The 22,680-nt window shown below is 47.9% G+C and overlaps 1 protein-coding gene across 3 annotated transcripts in view; it reads left to right on the top strand.

The window, feature by feature from the left end:
- The window catches only part of specc1 (sperm antigen with calponin homology and coiled-coil domains 1), a 58,076-nt gene that overhangs the window by 11,863 nt on the left and 23,533 nt on the right, over positions 1-22,680 (top strand). For 2 of the 3 annotated variants that reach the window (XM_086160804.1, XM_086160805.1), the window contains 2 exons: positions 4,500-4,648; positions 4,735-4,870. In XM_086160804.1, coding sequence (XP_086016930.1) covers positions 4,523-4,648; positions 4,735-4,870 — 262 coding nt within the window. In that variant the 5' untranslated portion in view covers positions 4,500-4,522. Of the gene's footprint in view, positions 1-4,499; positions 4,649-4,734; positions 4,871-10,272; positions 10,740-22,680 lie in introns of those variants that run through there. The other variant, XM_086160806.1, reaches the window with a different exon arrangement.

The raw sequence follows: 22,680 nt of genomic DNA, 5'->3' as shown, positions 1-22,680 counted from the left end.
TTTTTTTTTTTTTTTAAGTTTGCCTCTGCCCTGTGTTGTAGCACTCACCTTCGACTCTATTGCACCGAGTTGTTTCTATGTGTGTGTGCATGTGTTGTGGTGGTGGTGGTGGGGATTAACCTTTGATTGGCAATCTCAATAGAACTGGAAAAAGGAGAGGGAGGAAAAAAAAACATTTTTATTATGATTTTTTTTTATTTTTTTTTCCACAGCAAGTGAAGAACATCTGCTACCTGCATTCCTGCCAGGTTTCCCAGAGTATCTACCTCAGAGTGTTTATTTCTTAAAGGGCCGTTGCTGAATCAGGGGGGTCTTGCGCCGCGCGCTGTACATTTAAGCAGCATTTCTCTGCTGGCAGTATGTTTACATCTGCTCTATACGTGTTAACCTGCACAACATCTACACAGGAAGTCAGGAACCCATGAGAGGATGTGATGACACACACCTTCCTTGGCTGCAACGCACTGCATGGTTGTGCTGGTTTTTCTTTTTTCTGGTCTTTGAATCTGTCTGGTGGAAAATAAGCCTAGCCGTTGGAGCTGAAGACGACCGGTTTATTACCACAGAAGGAAAGAGTTAAGGTTGTTTTTTTTTTTTTTTTCAAATTTGTATGCATGTTACAGGACCGACGCAGCTCAATGGTCCATAAATATAGGCCCTCGGATGGTCGAGCATCCCACCAGGACAACCTGCATTTAAGCTCAGGCCTGAACCCAAGCCCTCCACGATTGTGGCAAAGGTTACATATTCGAGTAATGAACACATGCTAGATGGTATTTCCTCCGTGTCTGGTTGGTTTGTGCTGAGTAATTGTCGGTTTTGTCTCACAAATGTAGGTTACATTGTCAAGTGGTGCCTTCACAAAGGTACCTCTCTCAAACAATACAGATAAAACCCCTATACTGGCTGAATATTTGTTTGTACAATTTGTTTTAAAGAATATTGATAGGAATCGCTACCCGCAGGTTGTATTGTGTGTGAGTATGTGCGCGCGCACGTGATCCACTGCATCAGCGATGCAGAAAAGCTCAAATGACATGCTTGACATTCGCCAACGAGGGTTCAGCTGATCAGTTGTGACTCTGAACAGTCCGATTCAGCGAGCTATTTATATGAATGTATCAGTGTTTAATCTGAGTGTGAGGAAGGCACACGGCCCCGCGCCCCGGGGGGCGTCAGATGACCTGATCTGACGATGACGGTTGTTGTCGATGTTCCTTGCAACTCACCAGTCAACATGTAGATAGGTCGTCGAGCCGTCGCGCTTGCAAAAGAACTGAGTCCGCTCTGCACTTTGCCTTTCAAATGAGCAGAGGGCGGTTTATTGGAAGCTGAGAGTTAATGATCGGTGTCATTTCACTGTCAAATGAAGGTCTGTGATGGAGAGCCACCTCATCAGTTCGCCGCAGATCACTCGCGCAAGGATTCAGAAGGAGTTTTAGCTCAAAGTTTGACAACATTATCATAGTATAATCAGCACAGGCGTGGTACAAACTATTATGAGATCAAATACATTTCTAGGAGCGGTTTCACAATTACTGTTTTTCTGGGTGGACATTCATATACAGATGTGCGTCAGCAATTTTTGAAACTGTTTCCAAAGAAGTTGGATTAATATATGTAGAAAGTTCCCAAAATGCAGTGGATGCAGCAGCTGCTTAGTGCAGAAACTATACTATTGATTTGTACTCATTATTTCGCGGTATACATATATTTTTGGAAAAAAAATTTCACCCATGACTACAACTCCTAAAATCCGCACCATACATCCATCCTTATTTTTAGATGCAATGTATTTGAGGCTTGACAACCCATTAATTATGCCTGTGGTTGCTGGAAATTACATTTTGGTTTTCTAATTTAGAGTGTTTTCGGGGTAAATTCCATTTTTAGACTTTTTTTTTAAAAACATTTTTTTAGCACCTTTGTTTATGTCAGACGTCATAATTCACTGGTGTTGTTTGGTCACACAAACCGTAGTTTAGCACGGGCCTGCGACTTGTTTGTCGTCCTGGTGTTACGTTGACAGCGGTTTTCGGGTTCTGTGATTCTTTGACTGGGAAGCGCTCAGGATGAGATCCGTCGCCCTGTCTCTTACCAATGTTTGATGGGTGTCAACTGGGGAAAGCAAGTGGGTCAACCTGTCGGCCCTGCATTTCTGCAGAGAAGTCTGGCACGGTCGTACTCAATCATCTAGACAGCGTTTGATTGACGCTTTTGATTTTCTGTTGTTTGCTGTTTGTTTTAGGAAATATTCCAAAAATACATATTTATATTGCATCATGATGACATCCTCTATTTTTCTCTCACTTCCTCGTTGAGCCGGGGCGGGGATCGGCTCAACAGGCAGGCCATTGTGTTTGGCAACGAGCGGCCCTTCACTTCACCAATCAGGGGAGAGGCGTCGTGGCCGAGGCATCGGACTGCCAGGCCAGGCAGGAGTTTGTCACAGGATGTTGCCCGAAGAGCTTTTGGTGTCATATGATGGGAGGGCAGGGAGACACATGCTCTCACAGAGGCTGAGGAAACACAAAGTCCACAGAGGGTGTTCTCAATGAGATTAGTCCCTGAGCACAAGCAGGCTCTCTAATACTATCTCACTGTACATGTACGGGACGCACTGTCGGGAACCTCTAATGTAGATCTCATGATGATGCAGGCCCGACCAGTCTTTATCGGAGGGTAACCTTCATGAAGAAAAATAAAATCACCTAACAGTATGCCGTCCATTATAGTGACTGTTAAAATACACCTTCCTTGCGATGACAGTGCAAAGGCCCCCAGTTCTTCCAACCGTCAGCTGTCTTAGAGGAAGTTTAACATTTTCAAACTGAGTTAAACCTGGGTCCAGCTAGATTCTTTTAGCAATATTTTCCCGCCAGAGCCTCTGCTATTTCACTCCATTGCTTTTCTTTCTCCACTTGGTCGTGATACATCAGAGAGATATTGTACAAGCTGGGCTGCTCTGCCCACAGCTCCAACCTCTGCTCCTCTTTCTGGACACTCCATATTGATCGGGACATCCTTTGCCGTTCCCATTTATCCATACTGCCAACGAATACCGTCTCTGTTGCCAATACCGCTCTACTGATTGTTTCTCTACCAGGTTTCCTGTTTCCGCTTTTGTTAGAACTCATCTATTGGTTGTTGATGGTGTTACCATAAAGACTGAAAGACTTGCGATAATATCAAACAGGTTTAGTGTTTGATATTATATTGTAAGCCTAAGAATAGGAAAAGACTGATCACATATCCAGCTTATACTTATTGGCTGAGATGATGGGGAGCACGTTGCGACTCCTGCAAAACTCTTATAATTTCTCTCCGACTCTCAGTTTTTGGCTTGCGACTGTGAAAATTGTTCGGTGTGAGCCCAGTATAATGAGCATCATGTCCAGGTGGAGCTCCTTCTCCTGGAGAGACTGCGGAGATACATCATCTTCCACTTTAGCATCCCTGCACAGCATATCGAACAAAAATCCCGTCTGAGCAGATACTATAATCTCACGAATGATGACAACCTTGGTTTCTACACACATCTCTTGCAAAGACGTGGAGGGTCTCCCCCTGTCTCTCAGGACACTGCGGGTCAAGTTACTCCATCCTCGGTCCTCTGGGAGCTGCACTGCTCTTCGCCAGCACACACACACACACACTCCTTGGTTAAGTGCAGTCCGACTTCCTCCCATGTCCCCTAGTATATCCCCCCACGCAGCTGTGCTCGTTTCCTTCTGGACGTTAAATGCTAACCTCTGGCAGTTTTACATGACCACATCCTGTCCCAAATGGAAACCCAGCGCTGTTGTGCTTCTGCTTTTTCAATCTGCAGAGGGATTGGCGGCGGGTGGCTGTCGCTGTCGCCGGTCGCGTACCTGCAGCGTCCTCTGCAGAGAAAGCAGCCTGCACACTCATATCTGCAGTTTTGAAGGATTCAGATAAGAGCCTGGGTTCCCCACCCCTCCCACTTGTAGGAAGTCATTTAACAGCCGCCGTTCTTACCCCAGCTGCCCTCACAGGCAGTCCGGGGCTCGTCCATCTTTCAGACATTGACGCCGTTCGGTCGTTCCTCAAAAGAAAGGATCTGTCCGATGTCAGCGTTTACTACGATGGGTCTGGACAACACACGAAGAGGATGTACCGCTGTGATATTATCAACTGTGCGAATAGGACATGTTCATTGTTGTCGGTTTAATGTTAGCGGAAAGGTTACCATGGGTCAGTGCTGCCCCACAAAGGACAGAGGTGGAAACGTCACACTCAGTTTTTATTCTGAAATGACATGGTGACTGGTTATTAGGGTAGTTTGAGTCAGTAAGGTATTTTCATGTTCTGTTGCTCCCTGAGGACACCGGTGGAGGACAGCATGAGCATCTTGGGACAAAAACTTTATTGTATTTTCAAATTCATGGATGTGGTGTTTTACCTGGGAATACTCATTCAGAGGTCCGTAATGTGATAGCTCTCCTTTTTTTTGTGTGTGTTTTTATTTTCCCGGTCAGGTGAAGCCGGCTGACACGCAACCATGATGAAAGCGGGCGCCACCAAGGTGGGGCTGCCCAAGCCGGGGCTCCATGAGCGGACCAGGCAGGGCTCCTTGGCCTCCGGCTCCCTCAACCCAGCCCAGGCCATGAAGACCGGAGCAGCCAGGGTGAGCCGTGAACATCGATGGCCTTAAAACTCATGGAGCAGTATTATAAAAGCCCAAGACCGTGCTGATCGCTCATGTCTTTTTAGCTGAAAAGAGCCAGCAGTGACGACGCCTTGACAAAACCTATGATGGGAGCTTCAGCCGTTGGCTCCCGGATGAAGAAGACAGTGACCACCGGCGCCATTTCAGATCTCCCGGAAGCTCGGCCTCGCACTCACACTGGTAGGAGATGCTACTCTCCCCTCTCGCAGGGGCAGTAAACTGATGTGTGATTGTCAAACAGAAGTATCATGCAAAAAGGCAGATGAAGGAGCAGTGATGTATGAGGACTTCCATATTATTTCCTAAGGGTGGTTGAAATGTATCATAGTTTGCGTTCCTTCCTGTAGCCACTAGAGGGCGATAGCACACCAATGATATGTGGTGTACGGATTCCAGCTGCTGCTGGCAGAGAGCAGAGCCAGAGTCATGGCTCTCCTTGTTTTCTGGTTGGTGTTTGGCTGGGGGTTTGGAGGCCGCAGGTGGCAGAGTGTTCGGATCCTCCACATCACTGATCCACGGCTGTGATCCGCTCGGCTGTGTGAATGGCACAGAAAATTAACTCCTTTGGTTCGAGTTCAGGGGAGAGGAAAATGATGGCGGCAATGCTACAGTGTGTTTGTGTGTGTGTACAAGGGGTGTTTATGCATTGCCTAAGAGTAACTGTAATAACTTAATTACGGCGTCAACAGTTTGAGCACTGAAAAAAAATCCTTAGTCTGAGTGATTTGAGAGCACAGTTGGCCCCAGCATTGTTACGAAACGGCCAAAACGTGTTTAGATTATTATGAGTTATTGTCAACAAACATTCCTCTGACAAAATCACTGAGTGTTTAATTCGGACTATTGTGGTTTCCTGAATACCAGGAATGGTGGAAACACACCTTAGACTTACAGCTGGTTCTTAAGGCGCCGTTTCGGCATTCCGCACAATCTGTTAATTTTTAGCTCTTATTTGCCACAACGTAAGTGATGTCAGGAAATTGACACTGAAAAATCTGTTATCATGTCATTTGCCGCTGGACTGCAGGATTAAAGATTCAGGCCTGGACTGCAGCAACGGGCTCAGAACTGTGCCCGAAGTTAAATATGTATAATCACCCTGTTGGAGCACAATGAAATTACAGCAACAAGTCCAGCGCTGCAGTGCCAGCCTTTTCCCACTGACCAACCGATGAGTGATATATTCGTCAAAAACCAATAAAAGCTCCAACCGATGTTTCTCACGCAGCCGGTTTAGGATTCCTTCATTCGAAATGCTGAAATACCACTCCTGGGGGAGGCTGACTGTTCAAAGGGCTGCGTAGTTCCAGCTTGTTGAAGGCACAACCTGTTGTATTTGTTGTGTTGTGTTGTATTAACCAGTGTATTTGTGGTATGAACCCAACCGTCACCGCGATGGGGTACACTTCCTGCTTAGCGGCGTTTCTGTATGGACAATGTTTAATCTGTGACCGCAGCAAACACTTGTTTGGTGGTGTCAGACAAGGAACGTCTGGTGATGGAGACCTGCAGGGTTTCCATGGCTGTGATTCTGATCAATGATGTTATTTATTACATTTTCTCTTCAGAGAAAACACTTGTCCCATTTAGTGTGACCCGAAAGGTGTGCTAATGGATTGGCTAACTCTGCAAAAGCAAAATAGAAACACATCACGGGGTTGTTAAAGATAGGCTAATTAATAGCAGTAAATAGTGCATCCAGAAAAAAAAACAAAGAAGTTGGAAGGTGCCTGGGTTTGTTTGTGTTGGCGTGAGAACGCCGCAAACCCTTCAAAGAGCTTAAACCCAATTTAAATGAATTCTTCCAGGCCGGAGACTCGAAAGCGCCGAGAAGCCTCGTCCAAGTGAGGCTCTCGCCGCTTCGAGGACAATTAAATCATGATCAGCTTTCCTCTACCCTTTTTTTTTTTTTTTTTTCTTTTCCCGGGCTCTAATTAAACGGCATTGGCTTCACTCTGCCCGGCTGTTTTCACACTCGAGGAGGGCGAACAAATCCACACTCTGCGCCGCGCATGATAAATTCATTCATCCCCACATAGGAGACGTGGCCTAGTTTTACCAGCCAATTTCACCCAGCCAATCGGTGCAGAGGGAAGGGGTCTCGCTAAATAATTCTTTGTAATAAAGGAAACCATCTTGTGGAGCTTCAATTGTAGGTGTTTGATGTTTGGGCTTTTACCAAAGTAAGCCCACAGCTCCCTGTGCATCCTGCTGGCCTGACCAGAATAATAAATCATGTATTTAAAGCTGTTTTATTGGCTGCTGTTACATCACATCCATAAGGCGCAGCTGAGGCGTTAAATCTCAACAGGTAAAACAGGCCCTCGCCTGTGACTCTACACCAAGGACAGGTGCTTCTTCTCTGCCCCGAGCTCCACATCGGCGCACATCCAGACACACCAGGGCGAGGGAGTCGGCGAGCGGAAAATCAAATCAGAAGTGTGAATGAGCAGCGGCGGCTGGCCATGCGTGGAGACGCCGCCAATCATCATTTAACCTGGTGCACTCAGCGCCCAGACCCCGGACGCCACCTGAGAGCCTGTTTGAAATGTTCACATGCGGGAAAGGGACGGGGGAAATGCCATGATTTGAATTTAGATTGGGGTGGTGATCCGTGGTATTGCGAGTTCTCTGATGTTCGAACGTGATAGTCTCTGATGTCCCGGGCTCTTTGGAGTCACTGACACGAAAAGGGAAAGAAGAGTCATAGAAGAGCTATCGCATATTTTCAAATCGAAAAGATGATATTTAAGGAGACGCGCCCTCGCTGGATTAATGAACCGCGTTTTATGGCCAAACGTCTATGTTTTCAAGTCGCTTGAGAAGTGATTACTTTCCTGCCAGTCGATATGCGGCCCGACAGGACCTACCAGGTCCTGACAGTCGCCAATCCTGCCTTCTCTCATTGCATGATGAACGGGTGGAGGGAGCGCAGAATGCTTGCTGGAGTTGTTGTGTCCCCCTCCCCCGCGGAGCCAATCAGTGAAGTGAGGACCACAGCTCAAATTTCTTGTAAATCTGGGTCACATGTCTGAAAAGAAATAAACCCCCGTGCTGCTCCTCGCTGAGGTTGCGAGTCCACAGCATCACACCCAAACAAATAGTCCTCGGTCACGGGCTCTCCCCCAAATGTGACCGAAACCTCTCATCTTCGGCGGCAAGCACAATCAAGCCGTATGGCTTTGACGTTTGACATTTTCGACGGCCGTCTTCCTTTCGCTCTCAAACCGGAATCTGTTTCTGTTTTCTTGGGGACACTAACACTGCTCGAAGGCTGTGAAACATCAAGAGCCTTCTGCTGAGCAGGACTGAAGGGTCTGCAGGCTGACGCCGGGGCCCCCGCCCTCGCCGGCCCTCTCAGCAGGCCCTGCTAACCAGTCAAAACTGTTGTTTTTGCTAATGGAGTCTCACAGCTCTCCCAGTTGGCACTTAACCCAACCCACCACAGCGTCAGACAACTGGTTAAAAACTCAGCCCGGCGCTGATGACTTATTTAAGACCGCCTTATCAATTATTCATCCAAACTTTCACTGGAGAAGGCGTCTGTACCCGTGGAGCCCGCCAGATGAGAGGAGGAGGAAAAAGACGGTCGCGCTCTATAAATAACATGGCTGGTCGGAGTAACTGCAGGTCATAGCTTCAGAAACGGCCACCTCACTCGGTCAGAACGTCCACGCCTGCTGTGAGCAGAGCTGCAGAGCTGGGCTCATGTTCAGCTGCTTCCTTTTTGGATCATCTGAATCCACTCACAGAAACAATCACATCCCATTGTCAGATCGCAATCCGCGTTTATTACCTTCTACAGACGCTTTTCTCAGAGTCGGACGCCCAGTCAGCGGTCATTGCCGCGGTGCTGTGCGGTGAGACATCTCCCGCATTCAGGGAATCTTTTGGCGTGAACTTGGCCCCCTCCTTCCAAGCTCTGATTCAGTAAAGGCAAAATGCTTTCTGTCTTGCTCACAAGCATATGGACAAGCCCGGCGGTCACGCATCATCAGATATATCGAATATGCATTAAACCAAACAACAGGTTCCGATAAGTACGGTGAAAAAACGTCCGGATCTCCAACAGATGGAGAAAGGTGGAGGCTGGGGGTGACAAATGACCTTGGACTCAGCGAGAGGTATGCAGGCAAACTAATGCAGAATCATGGAGCCCCCCCAGTCCCAGACAGCAGACTCAGCTGTAACGTGCCGGACCCCACAGGACCCCATCTGTGCGCGTCTGCTGGAGGGGGGGGGGGAATCCTCCAGCTCCTCTTAACTGTCAGATGAATTAGCCAAACATGTCTCCGGGTGCAACATGCATGAGCAGTCAGTCGTGACAGATCAGCGGTGACGTGATGCGAGCAGCGCGAAGGCATACAGTACGTGCTAACGCACCCGGATGAGTAGGTGGGCATTAATGCAGATCGGATTCCTCCCCGGGCCCACCGCGGCCCGTTCACGTGTTGAATACACCAATGCGCCGCTTTGTTCGCCGCACAGTCCGGTTGAATAGCTCTCCTGTTCATTGCTGTGTATTTAAGATGGCTGCCGCGTCACACCTGGCCTCTTCGGGGTTTGTTGATCTGTGTTTTTGGCTCTGAGAACCCCGTGATCCCCAACCCAGCCCAACCCCCCTTTGCGTGTGCCCTAAAAACTCCAGGCTGAAAGCAACGGCCTCGCCAGCTCTCAAGAGGCCTGTTGGTCCCACGGAGACGGGCGCCCCACGGCGAGGAGAACATTCTTAGCAGGATTAGAGGCATGTTTGTTTACCAAGGTGGATGTGCAGCTCAAAGAGGAGCAGAGTGGAGAATATCAAGGAGGCAGGGACAAATTCAGTGCTTTATACAACATTCATAAGATGTGCTAAAGGGCGCGGAAGCAGCCATGTAACGTAGGGAAGGGCGGAACATCCCACGCGGCGTGAGACGAATAATGTCGGCGAACGCTCCATGGCTGGAAAAGTCATTTTGTATTTTTCAATATGTTATCAACCAGAAATCCAACTGTCAATGGCAGGAGGTAAACTGCTAGTTGTGATGCAGCCAGGATTGTAGTTTCTAAAAATATCAGCGCCTCCTGAATCTGTGTCAAGTGTGGCTTAAAGAAATGCGTGAAGCCTTTTGAGGTGAACATTAATTCACCGAACTGTCTCTCATGCTTCTATTCCTCGGTCTTGCAGAAAGCCTCACTGTTTGCATGACTATATCCATCATTGTGGTAAGAAAACTTAAATTCACTGCCATTTGAGATCCCTTAATTGAGACTTACTTTGTTCCTATTCCTATAATATTATATTATTATCCCTGTGGTCCTCCTTGTAACTGTTGCTGCTTGATTTTTTTTTTGGTTTTTGTTTTAGTTAATAAATGACAAACTTGCCATCGCAAGAAAAATGGCGAGTCACTGTTGCTTCCTGCTTTCTTGCCCGTCATATGTGTGCTTAGTACGTGGACACTTACAGGAAGAGTGAAAAGGATGAAAAGATTGCTCATCACACCATTGTTTGGGAGAGAGAGAGAGGCAGAGAGAGAGAAGGAGAGGGAGGGAGGAGGTGTGTTAGTGTGTTTGTGTGGCCTGGGAAGCCCCGCCTCCTCTGAGCGCGCTCCAGTCATCGCAGCGATAATGAAGTGCACACGACGCCACCCGCCTGCCGCTGTAGCATACTGTCACCATCCTGCAGGACACACACACACACATACACGCACACATACACAGCCACTCACCGGCAGGACTGCCTTCTCAACACATGCTCACACACAAACACACCCACACACAGTCCCGGGAGGAGTGGAGGAAAGACGAGCGGCAGGACTTAAGTATAAGGAGCTTTTTTAAAATTTCGTATCGCCCATGGTTTCCATCGGCCGGGAGTGATCGGCGGGGATCGCGGGAGCCGAAGACGCCGACCCTCACCACCTGCGCACGCTCACTCGTACGACTCTCGCCCCCCCCCGAACCTCCCTGCAACCACGGATTCTTGGATTAGTCCGCCCTGGTGTGGAGCGTGGGAGTCGGACCGACATGGGGAACCAAGCGGGGCGACAGGAGGAAACAGAGACAGGTCTGCCGCTCTTCTATTTCCATCTGCCACATCTTTCTCTGCTCATGTACCAGACTTAAAAAAAAGAAAACAAAAACATGGATCATCAAAGAATATAACAGATTTGAGCGACGCAGTCAATGAGTTGTCATGTCTGTGCACATTTCAGACAGATCAGACTGATCACTGAGTCAGATGCACATCAGCGTCGCTGACAGATGAGTGGTGATGAACATGCCCCGGGGCTGTGGAGGCTTTTAAGCTTTTTCGGTTGTTGGCGACGCTCTCGCGCGTTTCTGCCGCGTGAGCGTGGCCACTATTTGTGTCTGTGTGATATCAGGCCGTTGCCGTTTCCGCGCATATCTGTTTGTTTATACCTGCTCTCTCACACCTGTGTGTGTGGACGCTGGGAGGCCAGCGGGCGGAAAATGCTGCGTTAGGTTTGCGCCTGAACCTGCCAGATGAGATGGTATCATCACCCCCCCCTTCCTCTCTCATCCCTCCTCTGCTTGGAGCGCAACGCGCCTCCACCAGATTTCCATTTCAAAGTGTTTCTGTGCTGCACTGTGCTGCAACTTCCCACTCAGCAGAAGACAACCAAGCTCTTCAACATCCTTAAATGCTCATCCCTTCACCCCCCCAAAAGTATTTACATTCAAATTTATTTAAAGGACAGGGAAAAATATTTCCTTTTTCAAGCATCAGCCCCGGCATTATTAGTACACATGTATGTTCACTGAGCTATGTGGTGTTTGTATGTGGCTGCACGATAACATTTGCCTGTTTCCCATTCAAACAGAAATAGACGTGAAATAGACCAGAGCTATGTGGCTTGCGAGGGCAGCGGGCATGGACACACACACACACACTCACACACACACACACACACAAAGGGTACAGTGTAGGCTTTTTTTCTTTTTTTATCAGCAGTGGGTGTTAAGCTGTATCACTCTCTCGCAGTGGCATGTGTTGCTTGTAGATACAGCACAGTTGGCTTGAATCGGGAGGAATCAGTAGCAAGCTGCTGCACGCTCAGAGAATTACAGCAAAAGAGTGCAAGCTGTTATTGTAATACGCTGAATAAAGGATTGCTGAATCAAAATAAATGACCCTTTTTGAATTAATTATTAGTGCCATGCAAAATAGGCGCACTTGGCAATAAATATAACTTGGTAAGGGATATCAAGAGCCATCTGAAAAGGGGATAAGTAGAGATGCTGCCTCTGCTGGCACGTCACACCTTGTAATCCATTACTTTCTCCGTGCCGGACCCCATGTTCCCCCGCCCGCCCGCCCTCCCACTTGGAGCTTCCATTATGGAATGAGGCGCGGAGCCGCATCTCAAGCTGATTGACTAATCATCCTTTTCAAATCCACACTCCCATTTTTCTAATGAGTTTTTAGATGAGAATCGATCATTTTTTGAAAGCATCACCGTATTGGGCAGGAGCGGCACCATAGTCACTTGCTTGAGTTCCCGATGGAGAAACGGGCAGCTGAGCTTTGTCAGGAAGAGCAGAGTAACAGCTCTGGCGCGGGAAGTAGGGAAGGAAACGTGGGAACAGGAGGAACTGGTTTGGGATTTGATCGATGTTGTTATCTCTGAAGTGGAAGGCTAAGGAGTGAGCTGTCCGCTGCCTCGATAAGACTGTCATTATCAGAACCAAACTGCGCCCTGGCTACTACACTGCTGCTGCTACAGCCTTCCTGCCTCCGCGTTAGCTCACGGGGAGCGCGGCCAAGAACCGGAGCCTGTGGTCAGCACGTTGACAGCCGCTGATAAACTGACAGTAAAATACGGTCCAATAACAGCGGGTCGGGGCCGGGGGGCTGCCAGTCGTGCCCGTTTGCGCTCGGAATAGCAGGAATGTGAAAACATTTTTACGCCGTGAGGCAAACCCGGCCTGTTGACGGATTGACTTTCGCACGGTCAAAAATGGGAAACTTCAGACACTTGTGTTCCCAAACTAAACTGTAATTTTCGGAGAGGCTGAGATCATTTTTGAAAAGTCCGTCATTTTTAAAAGAATTTGGTACGGTGTTTTTTCAATTTGATCAATCAGGGTAGAAGCGTTGCGTCATTTTTGAGACGAAATCCCTAAAGATCGCGTCTTTGGACGGAAAGGCCTGAAAGTACAGGTCTATCTATTGATCGGACGGGTTGAAGTGTTTGTATTTCCTCTCTCGCCCTGTAAAGAACCCCGTTAGCCGTTAGGCCAGGATAGCTCAGAACTCTTCATCGATCCGTTCCGCGTTGATTCTGTGTGTTATTGTCGCAAGAGTTCCACCAAGCACAGACGTCACACGAATGTCTATGGAACGATAGAAGACCCTCGGAGCAGGAGCTTACATGGTTCTAGGAACTGAGGATCCACGATCGCCGGTCCGAATGCACCAAGAAACATACGAGTTCCTGAAAAGGCCGAGGAACTGCAAAAAAGTTACTAAAGTGCAAAAAGGACTCTTGCTCCGCCCACCTGTTCTTTTAAATCCCCGACACTTGTTCATAGGCATTTAACTTAATTGAGGTCATGGAGAGGAAAATGAACGTTCACTTCCATGTTCACTTCACACACAATGAACGTGTGCAAGGGGGGGATCCAGCAGTCTGCTGCTGGGTGCTGGTCAGAGGGAAGATACAGTCAACCCTGGTTCAGTAGTTGGTACAGGGCTGGCTTGTATAAAGTTGTATAAAGGCCAGTAGATTGTAGTCTTCGCCCCTTCCTTGTTGTTTAACAGCTTGAGAGAGTTTTGCCAGTCTAATTTTCCCTCCAGTGACACACCTTGGGGTAGAGTGGGCATCCTTCTGATGGGACGTTTGGCAGTTCAATTCCTGTACCCTCCTGTCTGCATGCCCTTTGGCAAGACACCTACCCTCAGGTTGCTCCCGATGGCCTGGTGTGTGTGTGTGTGCGGTGGGGTGGGGGGGTAACACTATTTATGTAAAGATCTTTAAAACCTGAAGGTCTGAATAGAATATATAGTCATACCTTGTGGAATGAGTTGAATTGGTTCAGTGACCAAGCTCATAGCTCATTTCGCCTGTACGTCAAATTAAATTTCCCCATCGAAATAAATTGCAATGCTATAAATCTGTTCCAGCCCGCTGGTTTTATTATACATTTTTAAATGAGAAAAACTCAATTTACTTACTGGCTACACACTTACTGCGACAATGTGTTTCTTAATGTGACCGCCCTCTTTGCTTCACTTTATGTCTAAACTTTATTTAGTGACGGAGTGAATGCCGCTCCTCTTTTTAACATGATCTAACTGTCCCCGACCAGCTTTGAATGACTCTTCTGATCCCTCGTCCGTTCACGTTCCCGCCTTCCGCTGCACCAAATCCCCGTGAATGTCTCCTGCCTTCTCACAGATGATGCTCTCTCAGTCACGGTATCTCACCAACAACTTCTCCATCTCTTCACGGACCAGTCGACAACACGCGCACCTCGCTCACGTTTTTCCATGATTTTCTCTCAGCGTTGAACGTTCCTCCGGCTCGCTCCTAACTCAGACCTCGGCTCGGATCATAAAGCAAAAAAAGTCCAGTCACTGATGGCTCGTATCGCTGACTGATGTACTCATAAGTCAAGGTTCCAGTGTGTAAGCGGAGACCACCTCCTGCTCCTGTCCAGAGGCTCACAGTGTCAGTTATACCATGGCCGCTGTTTCGGCTTCCGAAGCCATTTCGTCGACGTGCTGTGCGGAAAGGCGCCGTCTCCTCCTGAGGCTTCGCCCGGGCCCTGTTTGGCTTGGCTGGTATTTAGTCCCCTCAGTAACATGTCTGGCTCTTTCACTGACACAAAGGATAACTTTCTTTTTCATTCCATTCAAATGACGTGAGGAGTCGAGCCGTGTCGTTGAAATCTCTTAAAAAGGGGGTTGGGTTTGTCTTATCTGCCTGCGGTGTCTGGTCAAGTACTGATTCATCTCGACATCGTAGTGAGAATTAAGACCGAGGGCTGCGGAAGGACCCGGATCACGTTACCGTCTCACCAATGTGTCCGAGCAAAAATGACGTGGACCAGATACTCGTGGCGAGAAAGCGGGATTGTACTGACTGATAGGAGGGCCGCTCAGGAAGTCACACATCAGTCATACTTTCCATGACACTCAGAGGATAGTACAGTAAACACACTGGCAATTAAATGGCACATAGTATTTACTGAGGGAGGGGTGTGTGTGTGTGTGTTTGCTGTTTAAATGTCCTGCTTTTGTAACCGGCTCATTGAAGCCTTTGCATAAATGATTTCCCGCCTGTCCAGCAAACCCTGTTTGGAAATGAGACCTTTCAAAAAAAAACAAAAACCTGAGTTTGGACTGAAACAAATGACAGGGTGCCCGAGACAGTCCCCTTTTTACCTCCAGGGTGATTTCAGCTGCAGAACAGCCTATAGAAACGTCACATCGACGCGAAGCGGGAACACTGGCTGTCAGCATGTTTCCACACGGCGGAGTTCATTAGCAGCGTCTCGTGAAGCGACGGCACCGGGAGCTCATGCCGCGCAGGTCGTATGAAGGCGCTTGCACAGGAGCGTCACTCATCGTGTCCCACAAGTTGTCGTTTTCAAGGTCAACGGAGTCAAAACAGTGATACCCAGCTGGAATGGGTCAGTTAGCTGCGGCCCGTGAAGCCCACTCACTGCAGCCAGTAGTTTGAAAGGAAGTGTGCAGAAGTGTGCTAGGTTCATGGGTTCAGGGTCAGCTGCGCGGTGAAGATGTGCCGCAATTAGACAAAATGAAGCCCCTTCTAAGCGAGGTGTGCTTGGTGCTACGTAAAACCTACGGAAAAATGCCTTCCACTTGTTCGTCTCGAAAACGATTCCCAGATACTTTCTTTCGGTGACTGTAAGCTGCGTCTCGCGTTCATTTGTTTTCATTTAGGATTTCTTAAACGAAGCAAGAGCTGATTAGAGCGGGATGATTAGGAGCTGATGTTCCATCTGCTATTTGCAGACCGATTCCCAGAAGAAAAAAAAAAGTTTTCGGTGTCGTTTTTGCGGTCAATCCAGGAAAGTGAATCACAAATTCCAAGCCTTGTAACATTTATACGGCCGATCCAAGCCACCCCGCTCCGTTTGATAGGGATGAAACAGAGCTGGATTTAGCAGATCCGTCTTCTGGATCCTTGGGGGATTCCAGGGAACGGCAGACCCGCAGGTGGTGAATCATAGCAACCTTTGACCCGACATCCTATTCTCCAGGACCTGGGTTGAACAGTGTGTGAACTCATAGTGTCTCAGCTGACAGCCTCCCCCCATCCCCCCCCGCACTCCCGGGTCTGTGCCATTGGATATGTCCGTAGGCTACGAGCCTCCATAAGCAGCGTTCTGGGCCTCTGCATGGAGGCCAGATAAAATGATTCAATCAAAGTGATTAAAGGAGCCGAGCAGTCGGGGCCAAATGGTCCTCTGTGGGCTGCCAGCTGTCATGCTGCACTTTACTTGGTACCGCAGCGGAGATGCAGAGCTCTCTGCTTTTAAGCAATGAAAAGAGAGAGAGAGAAAGACATCTCGAATGAGTGCTTTCTTTTTTTTAACAGCAGAAACTGCTGATAGAAGACACGACTCCTCAGCAGCCACCTGCTGAGACGGCCCGGACGCTCACAAATGAGGCTTCGAGTGCTCTCCAGGCGGTTCTCTAGCAGCTCAGAAAATAATTTCATTTTAGTCATTTAGTCATTTAAGTATGCGGTCCTTTCCCCGCAGTGTCTCTTGATAGAATTACATTGATGTTGCTGTAATCAGCATCGAATGATCCCGGCCTCTGACTTATCTTTGACTTTCTCCTTAACGCGCCACAAGCCGAACTTTGTTCTTGTGCCACTCGGTGTTTATTTTCCCTCTCCGATGGAGCGAAACGACGAGGCCCGGCGAAAAAAAACCTTTTTGGTTCCTGGTAGCACTGCGTGCTGCCGTGTGTTTGCACGAGGAGGAATGCGACCATAACCCCCCCCTGCGTTATCTTCTGATATCGCTGCTATTGTACCTTTTATTTCAATTCGAAATATTACACCTCGTGTCCTCGGATTTGTTTTTCCCTCCGACAAGTTATTCGATTGTGAGCGCCATGGAGCCTTGGTGGTCTCCGGGGGGGGGGGGGGGGGTCGGCTCGCCACTCCGGACGACGTGTGCTCAGCCAGCGTGGCCGTCATGCAGCCTCCATTCTGTCTATCTTTGATTCCAGTAAGAGGAAAGGAATGCCTGTGACTCCCTGCGTCAGGCTGATGGGCGCCTGTTGACCTATTTCACGGCCCTTTTCTGTTGGACAACAGGAAGGCCTTTTTTTTTTTCCTCTCTCCACAACTTCCACCTGACAGAAAAACTACATGTTTCCTGGAAAAAGAAGGGGGGAAGACAAAGGAGTGGCGAGTGTTGGAATTCTACTCAGAGCTTTTTTTCCGTGGACGGTTACGGTTCCAGTGCGTCATTCCAGGTACCAACCCCAGGTCGTATGACCACCTGCGGCCATGAATCCTCGCTGACTCCTCGCCCCTGACCCTCGCCGCGCCGTGAACCCAACGCGCCGCGCACCCCATCACCTCTCGGCCGGCGATCGTCAGGAATGGCGTTGGCCGGCAGCCAGCCACACTGCTCCTGCTGCGGTTTGAAAGCTTATTAGAAAGAGAAGAGCCAGCGCGGGGCAGTGCTGCCATCAGCGAAGCTGACATCCCATAAAATCACAGAATGCCTTTGGATTAGTTGGACGTCAGACTGTCAAAGTCACTCAGGCGCGTTAATGGAAACAACACAATCGTTTCATATGGTACCGCATACAGTAGGACCTCGCCTTACGAATCGCAGACCGGTCAAATTTATTTTTGATCAAATTTAGAATTGAGCTGCAAACAAGCCTCGCCGCACGGACACACACACACTAACAAATAAACTCACCAGCTTTACGCAATGTGGCGTTGTAGTGTAGCAGCAGGCGTTGGTGGTACGCCATGTTGTTTAGATCCTTCATTGCTAGTCCTCATTATGGCTCCTAAAAAATTTTAAAGTGCTTGTGATAGCTAAGAAGAAGACGTTAAGAATTACAATCGATCTGAAGAAGGAAATAACAGCCGATTGCGAGAGCAGTGTTCCTGTTACAGATCTCACCCTGCACTACGACACGGCTAAGTCAAAACCATTTTAAATGACAATACGATGTCACGTTTTTGCAAGATTCCACAAGAACAAGACAATTTTCTCTGGCTGGTTTTCTTGCTGTCGCGGCAGCTATCGGACCACTTCAAATGACACAAAGAAGAGAAAGAACACCAGAAACACAGTAATAATTTAAGATTGTTTTTAATTCCTTTCTGTATATGTGCCACATATGTACCCGTAAAAAGCTTTTCAGAAGCATACAGTAAGTTTCCCTGGGCTTGAACTTTTGGGTTTGCAATCAGTCAAAGAACAATTCTTGTCGAAATCTTCTGGTCGTGGTAACTGCACTTAAATTTCTTCACTTGAAGACATTTCGCCCCTCATCCAAGAGGCTTCTTCAGTTCTAATGACCTGTGGGAAGTTTCCAAATATAACTGGCCATGACAAGAAGATTTCAACAAGAATTCACCATGACCTGGATGACTGAGAACCTCCACAGACAGTCAAAGAACAAATTAAAATTTGTGAGACGGGGTTCTACTGTATTGTCTAATCCATGCAGTTTCACAATCAATCATCCAAGAGAGCCTTTTATCAATAGGTCACATTGAGCTGTGTGTGTCTGGGAGGTGAGAAAGTAAAACACTTATTGTATGAATAAATGAATAAAACGGGTGCTGCACTTAATCTGCACTTGCTCTCAGTAAGAGTGAGTCTTCTTTTCAGTGAGGATTTATTCCCTGCTGCAGGAGGAAAAGCTCCTCGGCGGGCCGTTTAACCGCCCCGTCCCTTGGCTGTCACAGATTTAGTGCTTCTGGGAGCTGGCAGTAAAACAGTCCCGGGCCCGAGCCGGCGTTGAGAAGGAGCTCACTCTCCCTCCGCCTCCTTGTGAAGGATTTGCTTTTCCGTACCTGTGGTGGAATCTATTTGGGCCCGGGCCTCTCAAGGGTTTACCTCATCTGAGTCACTAATGTGACTACACTAATTCGTCCTCATGATAACCCACGCTATCTTGGGATGGTCACCGTATATAAAAAAAAAAAAAGGGGGTTATTTTTTATTTTCCTGCCACAAAGGAACAATAGCAAGAGCAGACATTGTGCAGGAGAGATAAAGAACCCATTGGGCTGCTCGTCAACCTCCCTTTACTCTTTCACTATCCATTCATTATCCACGCCGCTTGTCCTGCACTGCGGGTCACGGGGGAGCTGGAGTCTATCCCAGCTGTCATTGGGCCAGAGGTATGCTTCACCCTGGACCAGTCACAAGGCCACATACAGTATAGAGCAGGGGTCAGGAACCTTTTTGACTGGGAGAGCCAAAAAAGCCAAATATTTCTAAATATATTTCATCGAGAGCCATATTGTATTTTAGCGTATGATAAATTAAATATTTCTTACTTTTAGCGCGACCTCTGGTGCTGCATGGATTTGTTCGACGTGCCGTTTTATATTTGACCGTTTCATCGATGCAACTTTATCATTGCATATTAGACATACCGCAGATCCAAATGCAAATTCCTTTGTCCACATTTTCTTTTCGCCATCTTTTCCATTACAAGGGTTGAAGCGGATAAACTAGTTGGCGATCTGATAAAATTGATTTCTTCACCTTTACAATGTCCCAGACATGCTCGGAAGCTCTTGGTTCCCGACCCGACCGACGGGTGACCCGTGAAATTTATCTTCAAAACTAATTTTGGTTTACTTTAAAATGACACAGTATGATGAAGAAATATCAAAAGTATTTTAAATTCGGTTCCAAACTGATTTTTTTTTTCAACCCATAATTGTCTGGGAGCCATATGCCGTTGCCGGAAGAGCCATACATGACTCGCGAGCCATAGGTTCCTGACCGCTGGTATAGAGACATACAATCATTCACTCTCTCATTCATACGTCTTATAGACACAACATTCAACCTTATTCATAGATCTTGATAATAAAGGGTTCTCCAAAGGACCTCTGTCATATTTTTGGACCCCACACAGGAGAACATGGAGACTCCACACAGAAAAGCCCCCTGTGGGAATCCAACCGGGGGCCTTGTGACTATGAAGAACCACAACTATTATCATTATTTTTGTTAATTCATTATTTTTACCCATGCAACATTCTGTGCAGCACAGTGAACGTGGATGCCTGCCGCCTGTCTGGAGGAGTAAAGAGGGGAATTTCTTTTCCTTTTCTTATTTAACGTGTTGGGTAAAAATAGCTAAGCAGTCTTGGTAATTTACAGCGGGGCTCTGCAACACATTAATGCTCCGCAGATCCCCGGGGAGTCTTCAGTCAGGTGTCCGGGACGGCTCTCCAAGGCCAAGTGCCTCTCTCAGCTGCGTGTCAAGTGGATACTTTGAGCTCGGAAAGAAGCTGCCAACATTCTCTTGTCTCATTTACAAAGTTTTTTTTTTTTGTTTAATTTAAAAAGGGGTCATCATGTGCGGCTGCAAGTGACCGAGTGGCGTTGTTACAAAACTCGATTTTCTTTTGCAGCCCCGCTTGCTTGATGGAAATGCGTCCCGACGGGAGGATTAGGAGAAACGGACGGAAAATGTCAGTGGTTTTAAATTGAAGACATATAGCGGCGAATCCTCCATGACAGCGCGGCAGATTGGTACGTCCGACGCCAATCCTGCTCTGTGAGTCTTGGTTGGACGTCCCGCTTTGTCGGGCCTGAAACCCCCGGCTTTGGCATCCAGGCCAGTGTCACAGCGTCGCCTGGGCACATCAAGACGCAGGTGATGTCATGGCTAAAGTGGTGGGCGATCCGAGGAGGACTGAGTTCATGTGCTCCATCTGGGTTCTATTCACTCGCAGCGAAAAACAGAATTCGAACATTGAGCGGAGGACTATCCCGCGATCTCATTCCTGGCATACCCCGAGAAACTCTTCACACTCCGATCTATTGTCCCCTCCGCGGGAGCCGGAGGGACAGCCCATTCCGCGAGCGGCACTCGGCCGCACCACGCGCCGTGGAGGTTTTGCGTTCAAATCTTCCGCCAGGCCATCAGCGTGAAAGCCGCCCCCATTCTGTCAATCATCAGACTAATCACCTCTGAGGCGGAGCCGAGAGCACTGCTGAAATTTTTAAGAGTGACATGTGTTTGAGAAGTACAACCCGTGTGTCCGTGTGTGTGTGTGTGTGTGTGTGTGACTCAGGTGTTCATGTTTATCAGCGTATGTGTTCTTAGTGATATTTAACGGTGCTAGTTACTACCGCAGAGGCAAATTTTTTATGACCTCTGAAAGTCTATACTGTGGAGCAGGAGCAGGCCTTACCCATCTCTCCAAATCCGTGCACGCCATCCTCACACATTCATGAGGTCGGGGAAGCTTTATAATCTCCCTCCGTGTTCACGTTTTCACAGTAATTGTTTTGATCTTGACCCTAAAATGTCCAGATGTGTGACTTTTGGATGAATGTAGTCTGTCTATATGATGTGAATGAGTGAATTGTTGCAGGTCTTGGTATAACATGTTTGTATGTCTATATATCATGTATGACAGGAGTCCGTGGTTGGATGTTTCTATATGATGTGTGAATGAGAGGGTGAACGGTTGTCTCTGTACGTGGCTCAGTGATGGATTGGCGACGGGTCGGACAGCGGGGATCGACTGCGGCCCAAATGCAAGATAAACAGTATGGATAATGAATGAATGAATGAATAATGAAAGTACAGTAAGGTGTCATTCCTGGTGCACATCGTACAAAATATGCTATATTGTTTCGTTGTTTTTCTCCCCCAAATAATTTCACGTCAACCAGTCAAGATGTTTTAAGACATGGCTGGAGAGCAGCCAAAAGGGAAATTCCCAGAGTGAACAAACCTGCAAGTCCCAAATTGCATCCACAATACGATTCTCTCACACCACAAACACATCATGCACACGAGATGTCTGCTCCCATCACATTCTCCTTCCCCTCAGAAATAACACATCTGGGTGAGTCACAGATGTGAGGATGAGAATGCGTGCAACCGAGAAACATGGTTGTAGGAGAGGAGAACTTTAAAAACGGAATGCCATATGCTACTCCAATTGTTTTGTGAAATATATGACATCCCTCCTGATAGTGATTTGTAAAATTGTAATTCAAGTATGTAATAATGAGTCGCGTTTGGTTTTTTTTTCTATGTAACGGGAAAACCCAGTTTTAAAGGGCTTTCATGGCAATTTGATCAGATTTCCCCCATTTTGTCTTTAACGGTACTGTCCTCCCTGGTCTCCCAGAGCCACAGCTGCACTCTGTGGGAATGTAAAAGTGCCTTGTAGCTCAGACGAACCCCGACGCTGGCAGCTCCTGCCACAGTTAATTCACTAAAAGGGATAGTCTGTGCTAAGTGCCAGTCAATGGCAGGCTACTTAAACAACCCACAGGGGTGTTGGATTTCCCTTCCGATGTAGGCAGAGCACGCAGACCCGTCTCCTCTGGCCGATGCTGAGTCCTTCTCGCCACACAGGCGGCCTGTCCGGGGTTTGATAGCGATGCACGTGAGAGACACAGCGTTGTCTTTGTCCACCGGGACGCTTTTGTGCCGCGCATGCACAGGGACCTTTGTGGTCCTTTGAAACAAGCAAGCCTCTTGTGTCCGTGCCTCCGATTGCTGATGATCTGAAAACAAAACAATAAAGTGTTGTCAGGCGGTCCATGTTTGAGAGGGGTCTGGAAAAAGGGCTGTCGCCCGTCGCCCACGCCGCTGATGCCTTTATGAAATGATGCTATAATGATGAATGACCTCGAGCGGCGACGAAGAAATGGTGCCAGGCGGTTGTGTGAATAGGGAATGTGACCGGCAACTTAAAACTTGGTTCTGTCTGTGTCACAGCACCACGGGGGCAAAGTGCATGGAGTTGGTGACCATCATG

Source organism: Fistularia commersonii, chromosome 15, assembly GCF_037954325.1.
Source record: "Fistularia commersonii isolate RoL2024-O1a breed Wild chromosome 15, RoL_Fcom_v1.0, whole genome shotgun sequence".
Lineage (NCBI taxonomy): Eukaryota > Metazoa > Chordata > Actinopteri > Syngnathiformes > Fistulariidae > Fistularia > Fistularia commersonii.
The sequence above is the reverse complement of the archived record's forward strand: the minus strand, read 5'-3'. Positions and strand labels throughout refer to the sequence as shown.